General features: G+C 33.6%; 1 protein-coding gene across 1 annotated transcript in view; it reads left to right on the top strand.

The window, feature by feature from the left end:
- GNA14 (G protein subunit alpha 14) overlaps positions 1 to 18750 on the top strand; it is an 85239-nt gene extending 66489 nt beyond the window's left edge. The window contains exons 3-7 of the mRNA XM_085313540.1: positions 11387 to 11541; positions 13204 to 13332; positions 14641 to 14770; positions 16835 to 16988; positions 18042 to 18750. Coding sequence (XP_085169666.1) covers positions 11387 to 11541; positions 13204 to 13332; positions 14641 to 14770; positions 16835 to 16988; positions 18042 to 18232 — 759 coding nt within the window. The 3' untranslated portion in view covers positions 18233 to 18750. The remainder of the gene's footprint in view (positions 1 to 11386; positions 11542 to 13203; positions 13333 to 14640; positions 14771 to 16834; positions 16989 to 18041) is intronic.
- The last annotated feature ends 1086 nt before the right edge of the window (positions 18751 to 19836 follow it).

Below are 19836 nucleotides of genomic sequence, written 5' to 3' on the forward strand. Positions count from 1 at the left end.
ATATAAATAAATCAGAAGCTATGTATGGGATTTGCTGGACTAAATTCTGTATCCAAAGTTAGTCTATGTTACAGAGCTAGATAATCAGAATGACCACTTCAGTTAGGAGTAACAATGTTTCTTATAGAAATGTTGATAAATTTTCCTGAACCTCAAATAAATGGCATTTTCTTGATATTCTCTGTGATAATATACTCAAGATCAGAGGAAGGAGACTAATTGGAAAAGAGAAAATAGACTATCTGGGAGATCAGAAGAGTTTGTGAGGGGTAAAGAGTATGGAGTAAACATTTCAAACATTGACGTGCAATATTAATAAGTAATATTAACAGGTAACTTACCAACTTACCAGTTTTACCTGTGAAAATACAATGATATTGGATGGTATGTTTTCATATTTAAATACAGTTTATACTTATTCTTTCTTTTTCATGTAAAAGCTGCAAGCCTTTGGAAAAATGGCATTATCAATCAAATGAATGACTTTTGCTTAWTTCTCTTTCTGATAATCCAATAACTTCCCAATCATTTCTGTCCAACAAGGCACATCTGTATCAATGGCAGATCAGTTTCAGAAATTGCTAGCAATTCAGTTAGGATCAAATATAATTAACTGATATTTAGTCAGATTTCTTCTTGAAATCTCAAGGAAAATTTTTCATGTGAGTTTGTTAGTGTTCGCTATTTGTGGAAGAGAGGAAATATCCTTTTAACAGTATTTTAGTACTATTGTTTGTAGTGCTAAACAGATCAGAAAATGAGGAAGAATAAGCAGAAATTAGATTCTTTAAGGTGGACTGGGGAATTGCATTGAGTCATCTGTATTTCTGAAACCCCATAGATGATTAAAATAAGTAAACAGTTCTCTGTGGAGAAGCATGGCATGCAATCCCTTAAATAGACCTAATGGATTAGACTAGATTAGCTGATTAAAAGACAGGCAGGAAAATGCTAATTATAAATGCACATATCTAAGGCTAAAGAGTAGTAGGCTGCAAAAACCTCTTTGCTATGTTTTCTGGCAAGTGTTCAGATTTCTAGAGTTATAAATAATGAGGTTGCACTGAATAACATAAAATATTTTATAAAATGAGTTTACTCGATTTGCTTTAACTTTGGCAAATATGATAGGCTGTTTTTAGGAATAAAGAATGTTGAGCTGACTCTATTTCAAAAAGAAATTAGAGATTAGATAATCAGTTAAATACGGCTTTTTTGTATATCTTAACCAAGAGAAAGAACCTCACTGTTGAATGTGTAATCAGGGAAAGCTGAGGAGCAGAGAGAAGGTATTATCTTGCTAAATAGTCATGGTGCTACTGCTACTGAAAACTTTCTTTCAGTTTTGCTGTTAACCCTGAAGTTCAAAAAAGATGGATCTGAGGATGTAAAACATACCGTTTTAGTACAGTGACTCTGGAAATGCAGTCAGTTTGGTTCACTGTAGAGAAGCTCAGAGGAGATCAGCCCATGTTTTGCAGGCACTTGAAGGAGCAATAGACTTTTTGTTTTCAAGAAGCCGAGAGAAAGGAATAGCTAGAGAAATCTGTACTAGAATGAAAGAGCAAATTGAACAGCTTTGATCTCACTAATGGCATTTCTGTCACTTTTAGGCATTTATATGAAATTAGTATATATAAAGATCTGACATCTCATCTCTTCACACCAAAATTATGGGTGTAAGCAATTAAATGATTACTGTTGTTTTCTGTGATAGGAGGTCAGGGTTAAGTAAATACGATAAACCATTCTGTCTTGCCTCTATGAGAGGGAAAAAATGAGTGTTTAAAAGAACAATAAAACCTTTCCCTAGTATATTTTAAATTCTGTGATTTACTGGGAGTTCCAGTTATTTTAGGTTAGCAAAAATGTGCTGATCTCTTTATTAAGAGCATAAGCATAGACCCCACAGTCCTAGTGTAGTATTTATGTAAAATTCCTAACACTGTCCCCCTCCATTAGAAAACAGGGATGGAATTTCTCAAATGCTTTTCAATATATCATATATATATATTCAGTATTCCATGTTGTGCAAGTGTGTCTGGATACCCAGGAACACACTTCAATATCATGTCAATATCATAGAATTATTTTCTATATTCTCAATTTCCAATTATTAGCAGGATTTTTCTTAAATGAAGTACTGGATTTAGTACAGCCTTACCTAATAACTGGTCCTGGTTTGCTTCAAGAATATTGCTTCCAGTTAGAAGGTGGTTTAGTCTATGCTGCGTTTCAAAACAAATCTCTTTTTGTACCAAGATTGCTATTGCTAGCACGTTGCCAATATTTATGTTAAATACATATATTGAAAAGATGAAAGAATTGAGAATAATTCATTGTTCTTAGCATGGCAGATGGAAAGTTTTGTTTCTATGACAGGAATGTTCCCCCAAATTGTCAATATAAAGATGTGAGTTTCACAGTAGACACCAAAGAAAAGAAATTTGGCACAAGGAGACCAGACAACTGATGATATATCTGTCCTCAGAAAAGTATGATTAATAATTACACTGGAACATACCCACATGGGCAGAATGTAGCAAGAATTTTCTTGTTTTTGCTTCCTAGAAAGATGACTAGAAGCTTACCTTTGTTTCAGTGCTTTTAAACTAAGAAACAAAGCCAAACTAAAAGATGTGTGTTGTTTTAGGTATATATTTACTTGCACCTGTTTTAATAGTCCTGCCTCTGTAACGGTTTTCTTTTTGCCTGTGTAGCCTTAGCTTGTTTCCAGGAATATTGGTGTTGCTGTCCAAAGACATGAGACAAAAAAGGCAAGTTCTTGACCTCTCAAATTCCAGTTATCACAGGTTAAAGGAATACTGTAACTTCTTGCCTAGATGGACCGTAAGTTATCAGATCTGAAAACTATGAATCGTCTRGGAAGGACTATTACTAGCTGATATTCCATTAAAAATGGACAGTTATTGTCTGTTCTAGTATTTGGTTTATATAACCTAGCTCTGTGTTTCCTAAGTTTCTGTTAATTGCTAATATAATTTTGTCCTTTGGACACTCCGATACTCCACCTCATTCTTGAATTGTGCACTGAGAACCAACAGTAGTATGTCACATGTGGCTTTGTTGTGCTAAATCTACTGTAATGTGCAYAGTTGCCTTTTGTTTTCTTGCAAAATGCTATTTCTAATTCATATTTAGCTTGTGATTCACTTCAAGTCCCAGATCACTGTTTGCAGAATTTCTTGCTGCCATCTTTGCATTCAAAAGAAGTTTTCAGGAAACTTGTTAATATCCACACAGAGAAGTGGCATGGGCAGAAGGTCCATTGGAGTCTCTCAGTTACTGCTGATGCCGGGAGTACTGATGCTAGGTACCCGTGGTGGCAGGTGGAAAGATGCCTTCAAAAAGGAGTCACCAGCAACTACCATCTTCTGTTTCCTGCTGTGAGTGCTGGTGGTGAGCATTACTTGCAGGTTGGAAGTGAAGTTTGTGTTTAATCTTACAAATGCGATTTTGATGATCCTTTACATTAACAGGAAGCAATGTTCGTTTGCAAGTCTGCAGTCATACTCTGTCTCTAGCATACATTTTCTTCAAAGATGACAAGTTRCCACAAATCATACACATCCTAATGTATATAAAGAACGCTACTTGGATTAACAGACTGTTAGAAAATTCTGCTTTATGAGAGACATTTTAATTCTTAAAAGAGCACTCTGGCCCTCTAGCCTCTTCTATCTTCAGAAGAAAGTTAAAAAGTGTAGTACATCTCTTCCATGTCAATATATGGCTTCTACTGACTGCTATAACAAGTCAATCCCCCCTCTTTTTAAACATACTATGGTAAGTAAGTAAGGCAAAAAATATACATCACACTCTTGAACAGTTTTCTAAAACCATCCCTCAGTGAAGGTGGTGGATACTTACGAARGAAAACAAAACAAAAAAGCATAAAAGAGTAAAACCACCATCTTGAATGGAAATCATTAAATTGAGCTGTGACCCAAATATTTTTGCAGTGTGCCAAACAATGGTCTCTGGTTGCTACAGAGTAGAAAAACGAACCAACTAAGAAAGAAATACAAAATGTCACTTGATTGTATCTGCAGATGTTAAACTGATTCTTTCCCCCTCTCCCTTTCCCCTGGAAACGGAACTTGAAATGATGGAAATCTGAGGTTTGGAAGTYACAAATGAAATATGCACGTACTGAAATATGCATGTATTTCTGTATGTTCATTTACATTTTAGTCCATATGTATATATGGCTGCAGAAACAACTCCAATGTTTGAAGAAGTAGATTGTAATACTTAAATATATATGCATGCATACTTAAACACGTATTTTAACAAAAGGCAAATACACTTAAAGATTAACTATAGATTGTTTCATTTTGTGAAGATGAAAACAGACATCTTGTGTTTCTTGTTCTTTCAAAGATAATCAATTAAGCTGTATAAAATTTGACTTTCTTCCAAGCAGCTCTTTGCCAAAAATTTCCCATTGCTCATTGAGTTCTAGGTGGTCGTTTGTGATGGTACTTTTATTGTGTTGTTTGGCTGTGGCTTTGCTTAGTGCTATCATCTGGTGTACTCTTTACCATTGCCTCTGCTACCACAGATGGGAGATGGGCTAGTAATAACAATGATGCAAAACTGACAGCACAGGCCTACTGCAGCCTATAGGTGCAGGCCAAATAGGCTCTGCAGGAAAGACATAATCAAGACTTGAGATAAACAGTTTGTGGTTGGGGCAGGACCAAGATGATATCAGCTCATTATTTTTAAATTGCAAAAATGTATTCCTCGGTTGAGCTTACATTTCTTATCCAGTTATCCATACTACAACAAGGTGCCTTTTCATATGCATAAAACAGTGCTTTATTAAAGCTGAAAAATGAGAAACTGCAAAACAAGCAAAATTTGGATATCTTAAGAATATATTGTCCTAACTCCAAATGTTTGAGTCTCAAAGCCCCTTGATCTTTTCATCTCTCTTAATTTTCCTCTTTCATAATGTTCTTTCACTTAAAAATAGAAAGAAACCCTCATGTACTTTTGGACTTACCTGAGAGTACTTACCTTCTTTCTTTTCCCACTGATGATAGTTACAAAGAGTTATTGGTAAGTGCAGTAGTCTATATATTTTATGATGTACAGCACAGCCATTTCTGTTAGCTTAATCTTCCGTAGTTCTAAGCTAGTTTGTTTATGCTTAATTCCTCTACCCAATTAGATAAAGCAATYGTAGGTGATTGTGTAGCTATACTTACAGGTCTGTCAGTGTGTTCATCCAAGTTTGCTTGGATTTTGCATTCATCCAAGTTCCATCCTTTCATCCATCCAAAAATATAAGTTGAGATAGGAGGATAGCAGGCTTGGATAAAAATCTGAGGAGCTATATTTTACACTGCTTGTAATTCAGCAGAACTTGATGTACTAGTACTGAGGTTGATTACATTAAGCATTTGTGTTTCTATTTGGTTTCATTCCAAATAATTTTTTTAACCAAAAAGAAAGACCACTTTATGTAACTTCATAGTAAAACTTAAAGTATTATTTGTTAAAAACTTCTGCTGAAACTATATATGGCCTGGGAACAGTAGCCTCGCATCCCAATCATACTGAATTATAAAATCTTAGATTTTTTTCTTTTCCATTTTATACATTCTCATTTTCTTTCTTTAAAAACAAAATGCATCTTATTCAATATGTCAGATTATCTGATGGGACTGTTTTAAAAATGCGATGAAAAGGAATGCAAACATGGTTCTAGCAAAACATGAGGACTTCCAGAATGAATCATACTGGAAGAAGGTTCAATCAGGGGGTTTAGCAATAGTGTGAAAAGGAGGCAAGAACTTAATTAATGCATATTTCTGTATATTCTGTAGTGAGGGATAATTTGTATTTCAGTAGCCCTGTAAAACTAAACATGAAATGTGATACAAAATGTGCTGTTTGTAAGTGGACGTATGCTTCTTATTCACAGAGCATGCTAATTTAAATCTCCCATTGTACCTAGATATTGTACCAACAGATATTTATCTGTYGATAAATATTTTTTATTGAATCAATTTACACCCTTCCTTATGTTTTTCCGTTACCTTCCAACACTGAATAACCAYTAGTGTCCCTTCCTGTGATACACTACTTCCTGTAAAAAATGAGGTGTTTCACATGGTAGTATTACTTTTACAAAGTATTTTATAGTTTGTTTTGTCCAGCCAGTGAATCAGGATCTAAGGTATGATTATAGGTGCAAAGGACGTAAGATGTAAATGCTTAGTAAAATAGGAACTTCATTTGTTCTCGTAGTACTTTTTTAATGAATATTTTCTGCCTTTACCAGTAGGTGTTTAGTAAATAGGGAACACTTTACTCAGTAGTTATGGCTCTATATCAGACTGAGCTTCATAGAAAGCTATTTAAAGGAGTAATAATAATCTAGGTATAGGTGAAGAAATAAATTTGTAAAGAAATTCAGGCTTTGGAAATACAAAATTCTTCATTAAGTAATACATAAAGCCTTTTTTTTTGTGTTAGATTTAACATTCAGTTTCCCAAGAGATAGGACATAGCTGCAAAGGATTAAATGAAACAATTTTTTCCAAGTGTTGAGATTCAGATTCTCCAAACACAGCTTTGCTAAAATAATCAGTGCTAYACATTACATGCAACAGTTTTTGAGATAAAATATATTTCTCCATTTAAAATGTGACAGTTGCTGCTTGTGGTATTATCCATATCTTGTCCAGCAAAGATTTGTCCTTACTAAAACCTGAATTTAGCATTATATATATTCATATATAGTTTCTTGGCAGTTCTGCAAAAGGTGAGAAAGCTGATTTTACCCAGTGCTATTACTGTGTGAAATGAAAGAAAAGGAATATTCTAGAACATTCCTGATTATTTTATTTCTCTCTAATACATCTTTTTGATGAAAATAAATTTATGATTGAATCCTAAAGCATCCCTTGTGTCTGTTAGCCTTTAATTCCAGAATTATATTTGCCACTGTAGACCAGTGTAATAGATTTTTAAAGGGTAATATATTTTTGATATTTTAAGCAGCTTAAATACATGTTTTGAATGTATTTACTTGCCAAATAAATACTTTTTTCACTTTGTCATACATGATCCTTTTTCTTTTCAGGATCACAGAGATTGCTTTTTTTAATAGGACTAGTATATTCTTATATGTCTACTCAAAATTAGTTACCTTTTTTTTATCATCTCTCTTCTTCTTTCTATCTGTACCATACTATCTAAAAGCAGAGATCTGGTTAAAAAAAAAAAAAAAAAAAAAAAAAAAAAAAAAAAAACTTGAAATAAGATAGCTTCACAATAGGAGTTTTGAATTAAAAAAAAATCTTGCAGCACTTTTAATGCTGCTTCTGCTGTTCCTCCTTTTACCATGTTTAAAGAGAGCACAAGATGCTATACATATTTTTATTAAGAGTGAATTCTGGAACTTATTTGTTGCTTGTGTTTAATTTTTTAAAAAACACTGTGCCAGTAATTGACGTTGTTAACATGTGCTTGTGCTGGTTTGCATTTCCGCTTCTTTGTTCCTTGGTTTGGTCTGTAATGATTGTAGGTATTTTTTATTTTGTTTTCTTCTCATATTAATAAGTCCTTTCTATTCTTTCACTAAAGCACTTACTTACTACTCTAGTATTACAATACTGTATATTTTCATGATGGTTCTTGCTCTAAGTTCTTAGTGGTAGGTGAGAATTCCATCAGCTTCCACTCTTGTTTTGAGAAAAATGAAAATTAAATTTCTAGTGCACTTGAAGATGCAGTAGAAAGTTTTAAAATATGACCCTGTCCATTTGAAACATTCATAACTGCTTTCTGCTAAAATTCTATTATAAAAAGTTTCATGATACTTAAAACTGTTTTCATGATATGTTGTTGGCAAAATCAAAATATACTTGTTGAAATGTAAACGTAGATTATTACTAAGTGTTGGCAAGATTTAATAACCCTTTTCTAGAATTCCTTGTTATGGGATTCTGCAGAAAAATAATACAAACCCCATAAGCCTTGTGTAACCTACCATGATTCCATTACCTTTTACAGAATTTAATCAGAGGGGGAAAGGGCAATGCATTTTATCGGCCTTCAAAGGGTTGTAATCAGTAACAACAAAAATCCTTCAATCCAATAGATGTAAGACTTTTTTAAAAAATAAAAAAGTCTTAATTATCAGTCAGTCAGAACTGTTTCTTATTATCCACAAAAAAGAGCTGAATTTAGAGAATTTGTGGGGTTTACTTAATTTTGCAAATTTTTCAGTTCAGTTACAGCAAATAWTTGTGTTAACTGTGACTGTCAGACATTTATACTTTTATAGTTTATTTGCTGATATGCTTTATTTTATTCAAAGTTACTTGAAAATAGATGTACAACCAACCATCCAGTTCCCCACAGTTATGTAGAAAAATAATTTGCTTCAATCATTGCTGTAGTCAGAGGCTGAAATAACTTGCATGGCTGTGGTTGTTACTTATGAGGAATATTTGCTATTAGTACTAAGTTCTCATTCCTTCTCCCTTCCACCCACACCGTGCTCCCGCCATTTAGTTGGAAATGCTGATGTGACCCTGAAAAGAAGCTGCAGGACCCTTTAAGTGCTGGATTTGAAGGATTTTCTGCTTCTTCTAAAGCCCTTAGAGTATATTTCAAATCTAATCCCCTTCTCTTTCAGTTCCTGGCAGGATTATAGCATATTGTCTCTGAAGATCACTCATTTATCTTCATGACTGCATTTTAAGAAAACTTGAGTTTCCTGTATCTAGCTTTTTTGTCACATTATCTGCCCACAATTCAGAAGTGTTTTTTAATAGCCATTTTTAATGGGCTTGTTTACTGTGCATGAAGAATACCTGCCAATAGAATGATGCTAAAATCACATAGTGTTTTAAGTAATTTTTCATTTGATCTGTTCTTTTTGATGAGAGAGGGACAATGTCAATGTTGAGCTCTATTGATTAAATGCTACAAAATGAAAAAAATTAACATGAATTATTTTCCAAAAAGGACTTTTTTGTATCACAGTGACACTTGGCCAGGTAAGGTGACTGAGGTTTGCAGTTKTAGACAATTATGAAATCTTTCTTTTCATAAGGAGCTTGAACTAGGGTTGATTTTGCAGCTGCAACTATGTGAAGCTCTCTTAAACACCTGCAAAGTTTGTGTGTTGAATTAAGCCCCAGTCAAAATGCTTTTCTAATGGGCAGGTCAAGTAGAAATTTCCTCCACAAAAGAAGTTGATGACTTCTCTGCATCTCTCCCCTCCCCCTTAGATGGCTTTYCTCTTAAAGCTAACATGAAAATAATTTGAAAAATTACAAGTAAAACAATTTGCCACTGTTGCATCAGATTTTCACTTGTATATGCAAAAAGAATTCCTTATCGAAAACCACAGTAAATAGAGAAGTCTTTATTGAAATCTTAGAAATGTTGAATAAATTCAGTGCAATTATGTAAACAATAACGTGTTTATTTTAGGTAAAAAAAAAAAAAGAAAATACTGCAAGCATCTCTTAAATGAATAGCTGAGTATTCCTCTGCTGTGTGTCCATCACAACAATAACAAGTAGTTAGTCTTTATTTCTCCTAAAGGTGTCATTTAAATAGTGTTTTCCACAGCCTTCTCTTAATACTGGATGTTAAAAATTAACACTAAGATTAATTTTCTGCTACAGCTTTAGAAAAGAGTATCATTTCTGTGACTTAAGCAAACTGAAGAAAAAGTTATTTGTAATCTGTACATTCTGTATTATTCTAYACTTGTATTTCACCAGGTAAGATTGGAAACATGGGCATAACCTATTGCTGGAATGCCAGGTCCTTTGTATCATGTCTTATACCCAGTGCCCCAATCAGATACAGGTCACAAGTTGAGCTTGTTCCCTGTTGTTCTAGATCAGTCCTGATATCTTCTGATGTAGTAAATAAGGAATAGGAAAATCTATTAAATCAAAAATATTACCTGTCTTGTTAACATAATTACACTGTGTAAGGTAAAAATTATTATAGATTACCACATCTGCAAAGGAGCAGAAAGAAATACTAACGAGTATTTATAGCATATTATGTTTTAAACTATTTTAGGCTGAGTAACTACTCACAGTGTAAGAATTGAAATTATAATAGTTATGTTAGAAGTTTTTAGAAGATCTGTGCATATAATAAAAATAGTTCCTAACTTTCGYATAGCAGAACAGCTGTAAAATTAAAGATAATTCTAATCAGGGAAAATTTGCCTATGCATTTTGACGGTACTGTAAATCTTAGTATGAAAACTCAGGAGAAAAGTATTTTCAGAACATTTTATAGACCTACAATATTTAAAATGAATTTGAACTAAGCATGGAGAAGTTGACTTTGAGGTATTAAGCTTTGTGTTGCATAGTTTTGTGGTTCTCCACAATAATTGAAGATATGRAACCTTTTAAGAATCCTATCTAATGTCCATCTAATTTTGAACTAGTAGATAAACAGGTCTACTAGTGTTCAGATTTTTCTAATTAGGACCCCAGATCCAAAATAGGTCTGATGTGATCTTACTGTTGCTGTTCAAGCTAAAATATGGGGGAGGGAAAAAAATCTTACTTCACTTTTAAAGAAGATATAAATTCAAATCTAGATGATATTTAGCAATGTGCTGGCAAAAGCATTAGCAAACTGAATTCATAGTAACCAATCTGTTATATTTCAAGAACTAAATAAATTAATTTATCTCAAAATTAAATGCATTTTGGAGCAATACTTTTCCAGAGTTCCAAAGGTACTCTCAAATATCAGTACATAACAACTAGCTGAATAGTTGTAGAGGACATGATAGATTCCTTTGTTTCCCTTCTTAATGGCAAAACATATATTTGTCTTGTGGTAGCTCTTGGACGCCTATCAGCAAAGAGCGAAGAAAATTGTTTCTTTCCACAGAGTAAGTTGGCTGTATCTCAATGAGACAGGCAATAAGCAGAAGACGCCTGAGAAATTTGATGCCTGCCTGGTGATTGTTTACAAAAACTTTGTTTCAGAATAAACCAGAAGCTAAAGTAGCTATAATTAATAGACATTTAGAAAAATTATTATTGTTACAAATTGGGTTTAAAATATGGCGAGTTTAAAAATGGTAATTTTAGAGCTCTTCCTTTACTGTGCAGAACTCTCCCCCACAAAAAAAATCACATAAGGGTAACAGTAAGCAAGACTAATTTGGTTAAAATATCASTATCATTTGACTTGAAAAATTAAATGCATTCAAGGATTACAGTCATCACTTCTGTTCTCCTAGGTTTCTTTTTGATGCTTAAGCTTATATATGGGAATGATTATAATAGTATTCTGCATGCTTACTGTTAGTAAACCTTTTTCACAATAATGTAATCATTTAATTGACTAGGATAATGCTCGTATGATCAGAGAAGTAGAAGTGGATAAAGTGACAGTGCTGGAAAGAAACCAAGTTGAAGCAATCAAGAAGCTCTGGGAAGATCCAGGAATTCAAGAGTGCTATGACAGACGGAGGGAATACCAGCTCTCAGACTCTGCTAAGTAGTAAGTAMATTTATCTAATTATAAGGGCAATTCAGTCTTCACAAAAGTTACTGAAGAGATAGATTCACTCTGATTTTTATCATTGATACCTGTGTTGGCCTGAGATAAACAACATACTTTTAAGACAGAACAATAAACTGATTTTTGGCTTTCTGAACATACTGAAATCATTAGCCCTCCCAGTTCTGAGGTCAACACATCTGGTACGTAACTAAGTTTCCCTTGGGGAAAATCATGAAGAACAGCTGTACAAAACACATTGACAACAAGCAGGCARGTCAGACAGTTCATAGTTACGTGAAAATTTTAGGCTATAAATAAGAATAAAGATATGCCTTTAGATAAGATATGCCTTAAGGATATGCCCTAGGCTTCCCTGGATGTCAGTTGTGAAAAAGATTGCTTTAGAGAGAAAATTACTTACCTGTGTTTGCAAAAGATGAGTTGAGAAGTAACAGGTTTAAATTTCAGCAAGGAAGATTTAGATTAGGCGTTTATGGTTACACTTACAATCTGTTTCTGAGTCTTCAGCCTAATCACTCTTGTCAGATATTTATCTGTTCTCACTAATCCTGCCTTGGAGCAGAAGGATGCACCTAATCATCTATTCACTTTCTATGAAATCAMGCCACAATTGAAAATGATTTTTATTTTCAATTTAAGTGCATGTGCATCTTCCTTTTTCTTACTTCCTTTTACTTCCTTTTACTATTTTCTACTACTCAACTGAGGTCTGAATAACAATTTGCTACATTATCAGAGAGGAGGAATTTTCTTATTCATAAGAGAAATCTTTTCTGGATGGATAAACAGTACATTTCTTTGAACATTTTTGATTCTAGTGTGGAGGAGAATACATTGATGCCCTCACTCTTTAACCTAGAAAAGGTTTTCCTTAAATAAAGGAAGGTTTGTGCTATACTCTCACGATTTGGAACATATGTTTACACTTTGAGTTGATCTCCTGTTGCCTTCTAGTGGTGAGAAGAGAGATTGCTCACAGGAGTATCAGGCATCAGGTCTGTGTCCAACTTGCAACCTACACTGCGCCTTTATTTAGGCACAAGATTATCATTCTAGGTTTTAATTCCAACTGTGAAAAGCACAGATGAAAACAAAATTAAGAATGACTATGCAAGCAGAAGTGAAAGTAAAATTAAGAATGACTATACAAGCAGAAGAGGAGCATGATGTTTTATATAAACATATGTAATGTTGAAGCATTCACATTTGCAGTGCTTTCCATTCCTTTTCTTAAATCTGTCCAACAAATGTTCACGKTTTTATGTGCTATTATCACAGATGAAATTACAAAAAATATTATGGCTAGAATTAAGATCTATATTTGTTCAAATCGCAATTCTGATGTTAGAGCAAAGCTTCTACAAATTTAAATGTCATCATTTTGGGTAGGGGTTGATTTGTCTACAGAGTATTCAGGCAGCATCTCTTTTGACTGGTGTTAGTCAGGCTGTAATATACACAGTAAAGGTTTTATGCCAGCAGCAATTACTCTAGGCCATGTACAGCTGGTCTCCTGTCTAGCTATGTTTGKGGGAACACTAGTGTGTTTGCTGATAAGTGGTACTTTGGGTTTATTTCTGTATGATTGATTTATGACATTCATTAATCTTGTTTCTGTTATATATTTTAACTTTTCAGTTATCTTACTGACATTGATCGTATTGCTATGCCCTCATTTGTACCAACTCAGCAAGATGTTCTTAGAGTCAGAGTGCCAACTACAGGAATTATTGAGTATCCCTTTGATTTAGAAAATATTATATTTAGGTAAGACTGAGCATCAGATGACTTCATATACAACTGTATTATGAAAGTAGTTGTTGGAACTTCACTTGTAAGATTCTTAAAGCTTTTCGTATGTGTTATCAGCCTCCAAATTTAATACAATAACTTGCCAAGTGTTTCAAAACTTCCCTGTTGATTTACTGAAATTACATGAACAGAAACTTCTCTGAGTCCAAGCAGTCCAATTACTTTGCATCCTGAACTGCTAGTTTAATTAAAAAGTCAGGTGGCGGGGAGTGCAGAAGGAAAGTATTTGAAATAATRTATGAATTCCCATGTGAGAAGATAATTTAATTCCATTTTGAGCCAATATTTACTGCTGCAGCCCTTTGGAAGAGAGGCCTTAAAAGACCTGATAAAGCCCCTCCCATGAACTAGCATCTTGCAGTTAGATAAAGACAGGGAAGGAAGATGGAAACATGGAGGGAAAGAGGAGAGGAAGAAAAAAACAAGGTTGTGACAGCAGGTAACTCCTACAATATAATGCATAGAGATCTGATATTCAGTGGAATTGTGAGGAACACAAATGTGCTCCTGCCATTGAAAAAACAGCCATACAAAACACCTTAGAAGTACTTTATCTGGGATTGGACAAGCTACTATAACAGTTGGGCTTCCTGATTTTTTTTTTTTTTTTTTTTTTTTGGTAAGGGAAAGTGTATTTTTTTATTCTCTTGCAGAATTGCCACTAGCATTGTTATAGATGTTCTTCCACCAAACTAGCCACTAGCCATTTTGTCATGAAATTGTCTGCAGTTAAAACACAGAATCCACTGTGATAACTTATCAAAATAGTCTGTGACTTTTTTTTTTTTTCCTGGACATGTTCTAAGAAACATTTTAATTTGGATAAAATGTGAAAAATGTGTAGAAATTGTCTGCAGAATTKCAGGAGTTTAATGTGGAATTACAATACTTGTGAGCATTTTGATTGTTTTTAGTAGTGAGATATATGTAAATTTGACTACACAGATGATTTTTCTGTTTGTTTTAAATTTTGGAGTATATGGGGAACCAAATTGAACATATTTAAATCTGCCTTTGCTAAAATATTCAGCAACACGGAAAAAAAYAGCATTATTTTGCCTCAAGATGGTATGTACACTTTATGTGTGTACACTGAAACACAGTTTAAGTGGTGGCAGTTCAAGTGAATCAAGTTTAAATATGGAACATAACATATAAAGTTAAGATATATTCTTCATGTTTCAAACATCTCAAGCTATTATAAGGTGTTTTGGTATGTTTAAWGCGTCTTACTAAAATACTGACTATATTTCTGTTTAACAGGATGGTGGATGTAGGTGGCCAAAGGTCCGAAAGGAGGAAGTGGATTCATTGTTTTGAAAGTGTTACTTCCATCATTTTCTTGGTTGCATTAAGTGAATATGATCAAGTCTTGGCAGAATGTGACAATGAGGTAAGGAGTTGGAGGTATCTAAACTAGATATAAAAGATGTGTGCTTTTGTAAGAMAGACAGCATTCACATATTTTTATAAATGCATTTGCAAATACTAGAATTACATTAAGAAGATTATCCAGTTATAAATCCATAAAGGTGTATTAAATTAGAAGACTACAGAAAAAGTAAACTCTGTCGTAGAAGATGAGATTTAAATATTTTAAATCAGCTAAGTACTCTCAAGCCATGTCTCAGAATGTCTGAGGATCTGAGTATCAGCTATATCTCTAAACAAATAGAATTGCCTCAATCAACTGTAATTATTTTATGTATATGATTCAAAAACATAAACGTTATTAAATATGGTAGTATGTAAAATATACACAATCGGTACTGAAAAAATCACACTGTAAGTGTTGGCCTCAAAAACTGTTCTAGAGAGAACTGGCTAAAATGATTGCTTTAAACTGTTTGTTTGAGAGGGAAATAAGTGTATTAAGAACTTCATAATGGCAGTATCTTTATCCTACTCTCTTGCAATCTTTCATCCATTTCATAAAAACTTAGGCAATCTTTAGCAATAGGAATGGATTGGTCTTATAAAACAGCTTATAAAAGATTGTTTCCAGGCCTTTTGAACTGCACAAGTTAAAATATGTGGAGTACAAACTAATTTTTAATTTAATCTTTTGGCTAGCTGATTAATCATTTTGAATGTGACTGATGCTAGTAAAAAATGTGAAGCAGACTATCCTTTTTTAAATGTCAGTTTCCAGGAAAATACTGGCTATAAGAACAGTGGAACATACTATACTTTTTTTTCACTCCTTGACACATACAGTACACAAAGCAAAGATAAATAGTTTTGTAATATTGCAATATGTATATGACCTMTTCTATTTATCAAGATTTTTTTGAATCATTGCTGTTTTAACCAACACACATTCCCCAAAAGCTGTAAATTCTATTGAATATTTAGCCCCTTTAATATACTGTCCCACTTCTGTAGTTATGGGGTCAATTTTGTTCCTCCTTGAACCTATCAAAATCCCTGAAGTTTCAGAATTCACATATGCACAAATTCAAGAGAATTGAGGTAACTTACAATCTAGCTCCTTCTCAAGATTTGAAAATTTAAAAGATGAGCTCTCCATCTGCTTTAGACTGCTGTCATACCAGAAGCCAGATGTTTTAGCAGAGAATGAAAAAAAAAAAAAAAAAGTAGCCAATTAGAGAAAAGCATGTTGATAGAACTACAGGATGTAAAGCAATCTCTGCCAAAAGTAATGAAGTACAAGGATGCCTTCAAACATTCTCCCTAAACTCCTAAAACCTTTGAAAATATAAGGTTCCCAAGCCCCAAGATCTCTTTGAACCATGAAAAGCACACCCTAACGTTGTAGGTCCTGTTTAACGTTTTTCAGGTTGATTCACTTGAGTGCCACAACATCAAAGTTTTCTTCCTCTTGCGATGCATAAACAATTTTAGTTACTGTAATTTTCTTTTTCCTTCCACAAGTCTCGGAAATTTTGTCATTTTCACCTTAGAAATTAGGAAATAAGATAGAGGAACTGTCATCACAAGCTTTTGTCCAGGCACTTCAACCAGTAATGTCCGAATTTGTTGTTCCTTAGCTAACTCTCTTATAAAAGGACAGCATGACCACACTTTATTACTAATATAGATGAGTAGATACGCTCTTGTCCTTCAGCTATGTTAGAATATGCTAATATCAGATACTTGATTTGCTATACCGTGTTTCAGTTCTCCCTGTGAGGTCAATATAGGCTTCCATTGAGCAGCCCAGGACTGCTCGCTAATTCRTACAAGAATTCAGGTAATTTCTATTACTGAGGCTTACTTTGAATTTCATGTCTTGTCATCCTATGCATAGTTGTGAGGCAAAACTCAGTGAGCAAGTGGGTATAAAACACCAAGAGTTAACAGTCAGCCAGTGCATTGCAATTGGGCTTAGTACAAATAATATTAAACAAATTTCTAAAGAAAACCTTATGATCTGTGGTTGATATGATTTGTATATGCTACTCTTTAAACTTCATGCTCATTTTTGTACTTGTAGAATCGAATGGAAGAAAGCAAGGCCTTATTTAAAACTATCATTACATACCCGTGGTTTCTGAATTCTTCAGTCATTTTGTTTTTAAATAAAAAAGATCTTTTAGAAGAGAAAATCATGTATTCCCATCTAATTAGTTACTTTCCAGAATACACAGGTAAGCATTTATCTTAAAACTATTTCGCAAAATGATGTGATATTTAAGTCAGTCAATTTTTCCTTGTTAAATTTAGCAAGAAGAATGAAATTATCCAAAATACTTGTTATTTGCCCTTTGCTAGGCTTTCCTCTCAAATACAAACTTAAGTTGCTGAATTATACTGTAGCATTATTTTTTTTTTAACTGGAATAKTGAAGACAGGGTCTTAAGACATTTCTTGCAGCTGTTCTGTTAGCATTCAAATGGCAAATTCATTTTCATTTAATCTCATTCTTACCCCAATATATATTACGTTCTTATCTTTTTTGAATTAAATGAGCACAGTACATTTCAAATCACTACTTGATGAGAAACCTATTTTTCACCTAATCATCGTCTCGAGAGACAAGACATGGGGGAAATTTGGGTAACATGCTTATTAATTCGACTCTTTATATGGTAAAAATCCACAGTATAGTTTTACATTGTGGGGTCTGTATAAAAGTGCAAAGTTAAAAAGCAGCCTAAATGACTTTCTTAAGCAAATGTTACTGACACCACAGTGTCAAAAGAACGAGGCCACTCCAATACTTAAAACATTGTTTTGTACTGTGAGATACATCACATTGAATCCTACACTTAAGAATGAAAAGAATTATAATGATTTAGCAGCTACAGAGAAAACACAGATCCACATTTTGACCAAAGAGAATCTTTTGTAATTATATGTATTTTGAGAACAATCTGATTTCACTTACAGTCTTTATGATAGACGACAGTGTAGCAAACTATAAAATGTATGTTTTCAGATGTTTAGGCTCTTTTAATAATTACTTTGGATCATACAGTTAACTGTTGAAAATAACAAGCTCCACAAGTATTAGAAAGTAGCAGCATAATAGGTTAAGTTTTGCCTCACTGATACATTAATGAGAAATGCCAACAGGGAGTATACCTTTATAATTATTCCATATTTAAATTTGAAATTAGCCTACTCAGATACTGCCATATGGTTCTCTCCTGATGTATATTTTTAAATGTTCAAAAATACTAATTGTGCTTTTTGACTAGGACCTAAACAAGATGTCAAAGCTGCCAGAGACTTCATTTTGAAACTGTACCAGGATCAGAATCCAGATAAGGAGAAAGTAATCTACTCCCACTTCACTTGTGCCACAGACACAGAGAATATTCGCTTTGTCTTTGCTGCTGTCAAGGACACGATCCTGCAATTAAACCTGAGAGAGTTCAACCTGGTTTAAAAGGAAAACATTGTTTGCATCCACAAAGTATGATTTACTCAAAGTATAGCCTGCATTGATACAAAAAAAAAATGATGTCTTTTTAAACACTATTTACAGAAATGTAGGGGGGTGGGGGTGTATTCACTGAAGTATGGATTAATAAACGAGTTTCAAAGTTTACTTTTTTAAGATATAAATTTAAAACACTATTTTCCTATTTCACATACTAGCTTTGGCTGTGAGTTATTTTTTGACAGCTGTAGGAATTAAGCATATTCAAAAGAATGTACATAACTGTACTGCTGTCCAGCTTAAGATTACTTTTTCACTTATTTACAATCAGAGCTTATAAAATTTTAGCAAATGACGACTTACAAATGATAAGTTACTGTTATTTTAGGGTGCTAGATATACTTTTTAGCACCATCACTTCATAGAGCTGATATGCCAAAACCATTGATGTTTTTGGAAACATCACAGAAAATTAAATACTGATTATCTTCCATTTTCTTGCCTTTTTGTTCAGGTGCCTAACACTAATAAAATATCTTCCTCCATTAACAGAATGACAGATTAAGATACAGGTAGCCTATGTAATTCATACTTCTCTTAAAGGAAAAACCTTGTCTAAAACAACAAGGTGTTTAATAAAATTTCTTAGTGTTCACTACCATAGGAATTTGCAGGTCATCTACAAACTTGCTGCTTGTGGTAAACTAGGCCTTGAATTCTTCAGTGTCAGTACAGGAACTCCCTTTCTGTGCTTTTCAGTTTCCTGTCATTGAGTTTCACAGGTAGTTTGGCATGGATTAAATAGCAGTAAAACCTCTCCTCTATAAATAAGTTTTTCAACATTATCTGATCCCTTCCACACCCTGTCCAGATACAAGCCTCCATTGAAGATGTCAGCACTTCAGTCAATTGTTGCTTGCTATGTCAAAAATTTTCAGACCAGCAGCCTTGAAAATGTATTTTACACATACAGGACTCACGGCAATTACTGGCAACTAATCCAGCAACACTAGTATGGAGATTGTTTTAGGAGAATAGACCTTTTTTTTTTTCCACATTCTTTCRGGCTAAAAGATGTGGTAAGATCCTCCTTCTTAAAAATACATTAAAATACATTTTTCCCAGCAGAATTTATAATAGTAATGGTTAATATCAGCATGAAATAACAATTTCTGAACAGTACACAAAAACTCAAGTTATACTGACAGTTTGATTAATACCTTTCTGTACACCAGCCAGGTAGATAAGCTCTTGTAGCTCAGTCCTGTGAAAAGTATGCTGGCTTTTCACTATCCATAAAAAATGTTTAATGATTTACAGATTAAACAGCCCAGTTCCCTTTACTACAGCAGTACAGAAAAAGTAAAGTGTGCCTACAGCTCTTCTTGGTTCTTCAGAAGAGAAGATGTTCAACCTTTATCATTCAATTCACTTGAGCTCATTCCTTTTAGGGTGGGAACAAGCTCTAGAAGACTGTTCATACAATCCTTTAAAGTTTTTCTATGAAAGAAAAACCCTTACCTATACCCATGCTCTACTTTTTTTGCTGATATGACTAAATGTCAATAATCATCAACACAGTAATCAACAGGGCAGTAGTGTAGTATGCC

The sequence above is a fragment of the Rhea americana genome, unplaced genomic scaffold (genome assembly GCF_003343005.1).
Source record: "Rhea americana isolate MKP2758 unplaced genomic scaffold, rheAme1 scaffold_11, whole genome shotgun sequence".
Lineage (NCBI taxonomy): Eukaryota > Metazoa > Chordata > Aves > Rheiformes > Rheidae > Rhea > Rhea americana.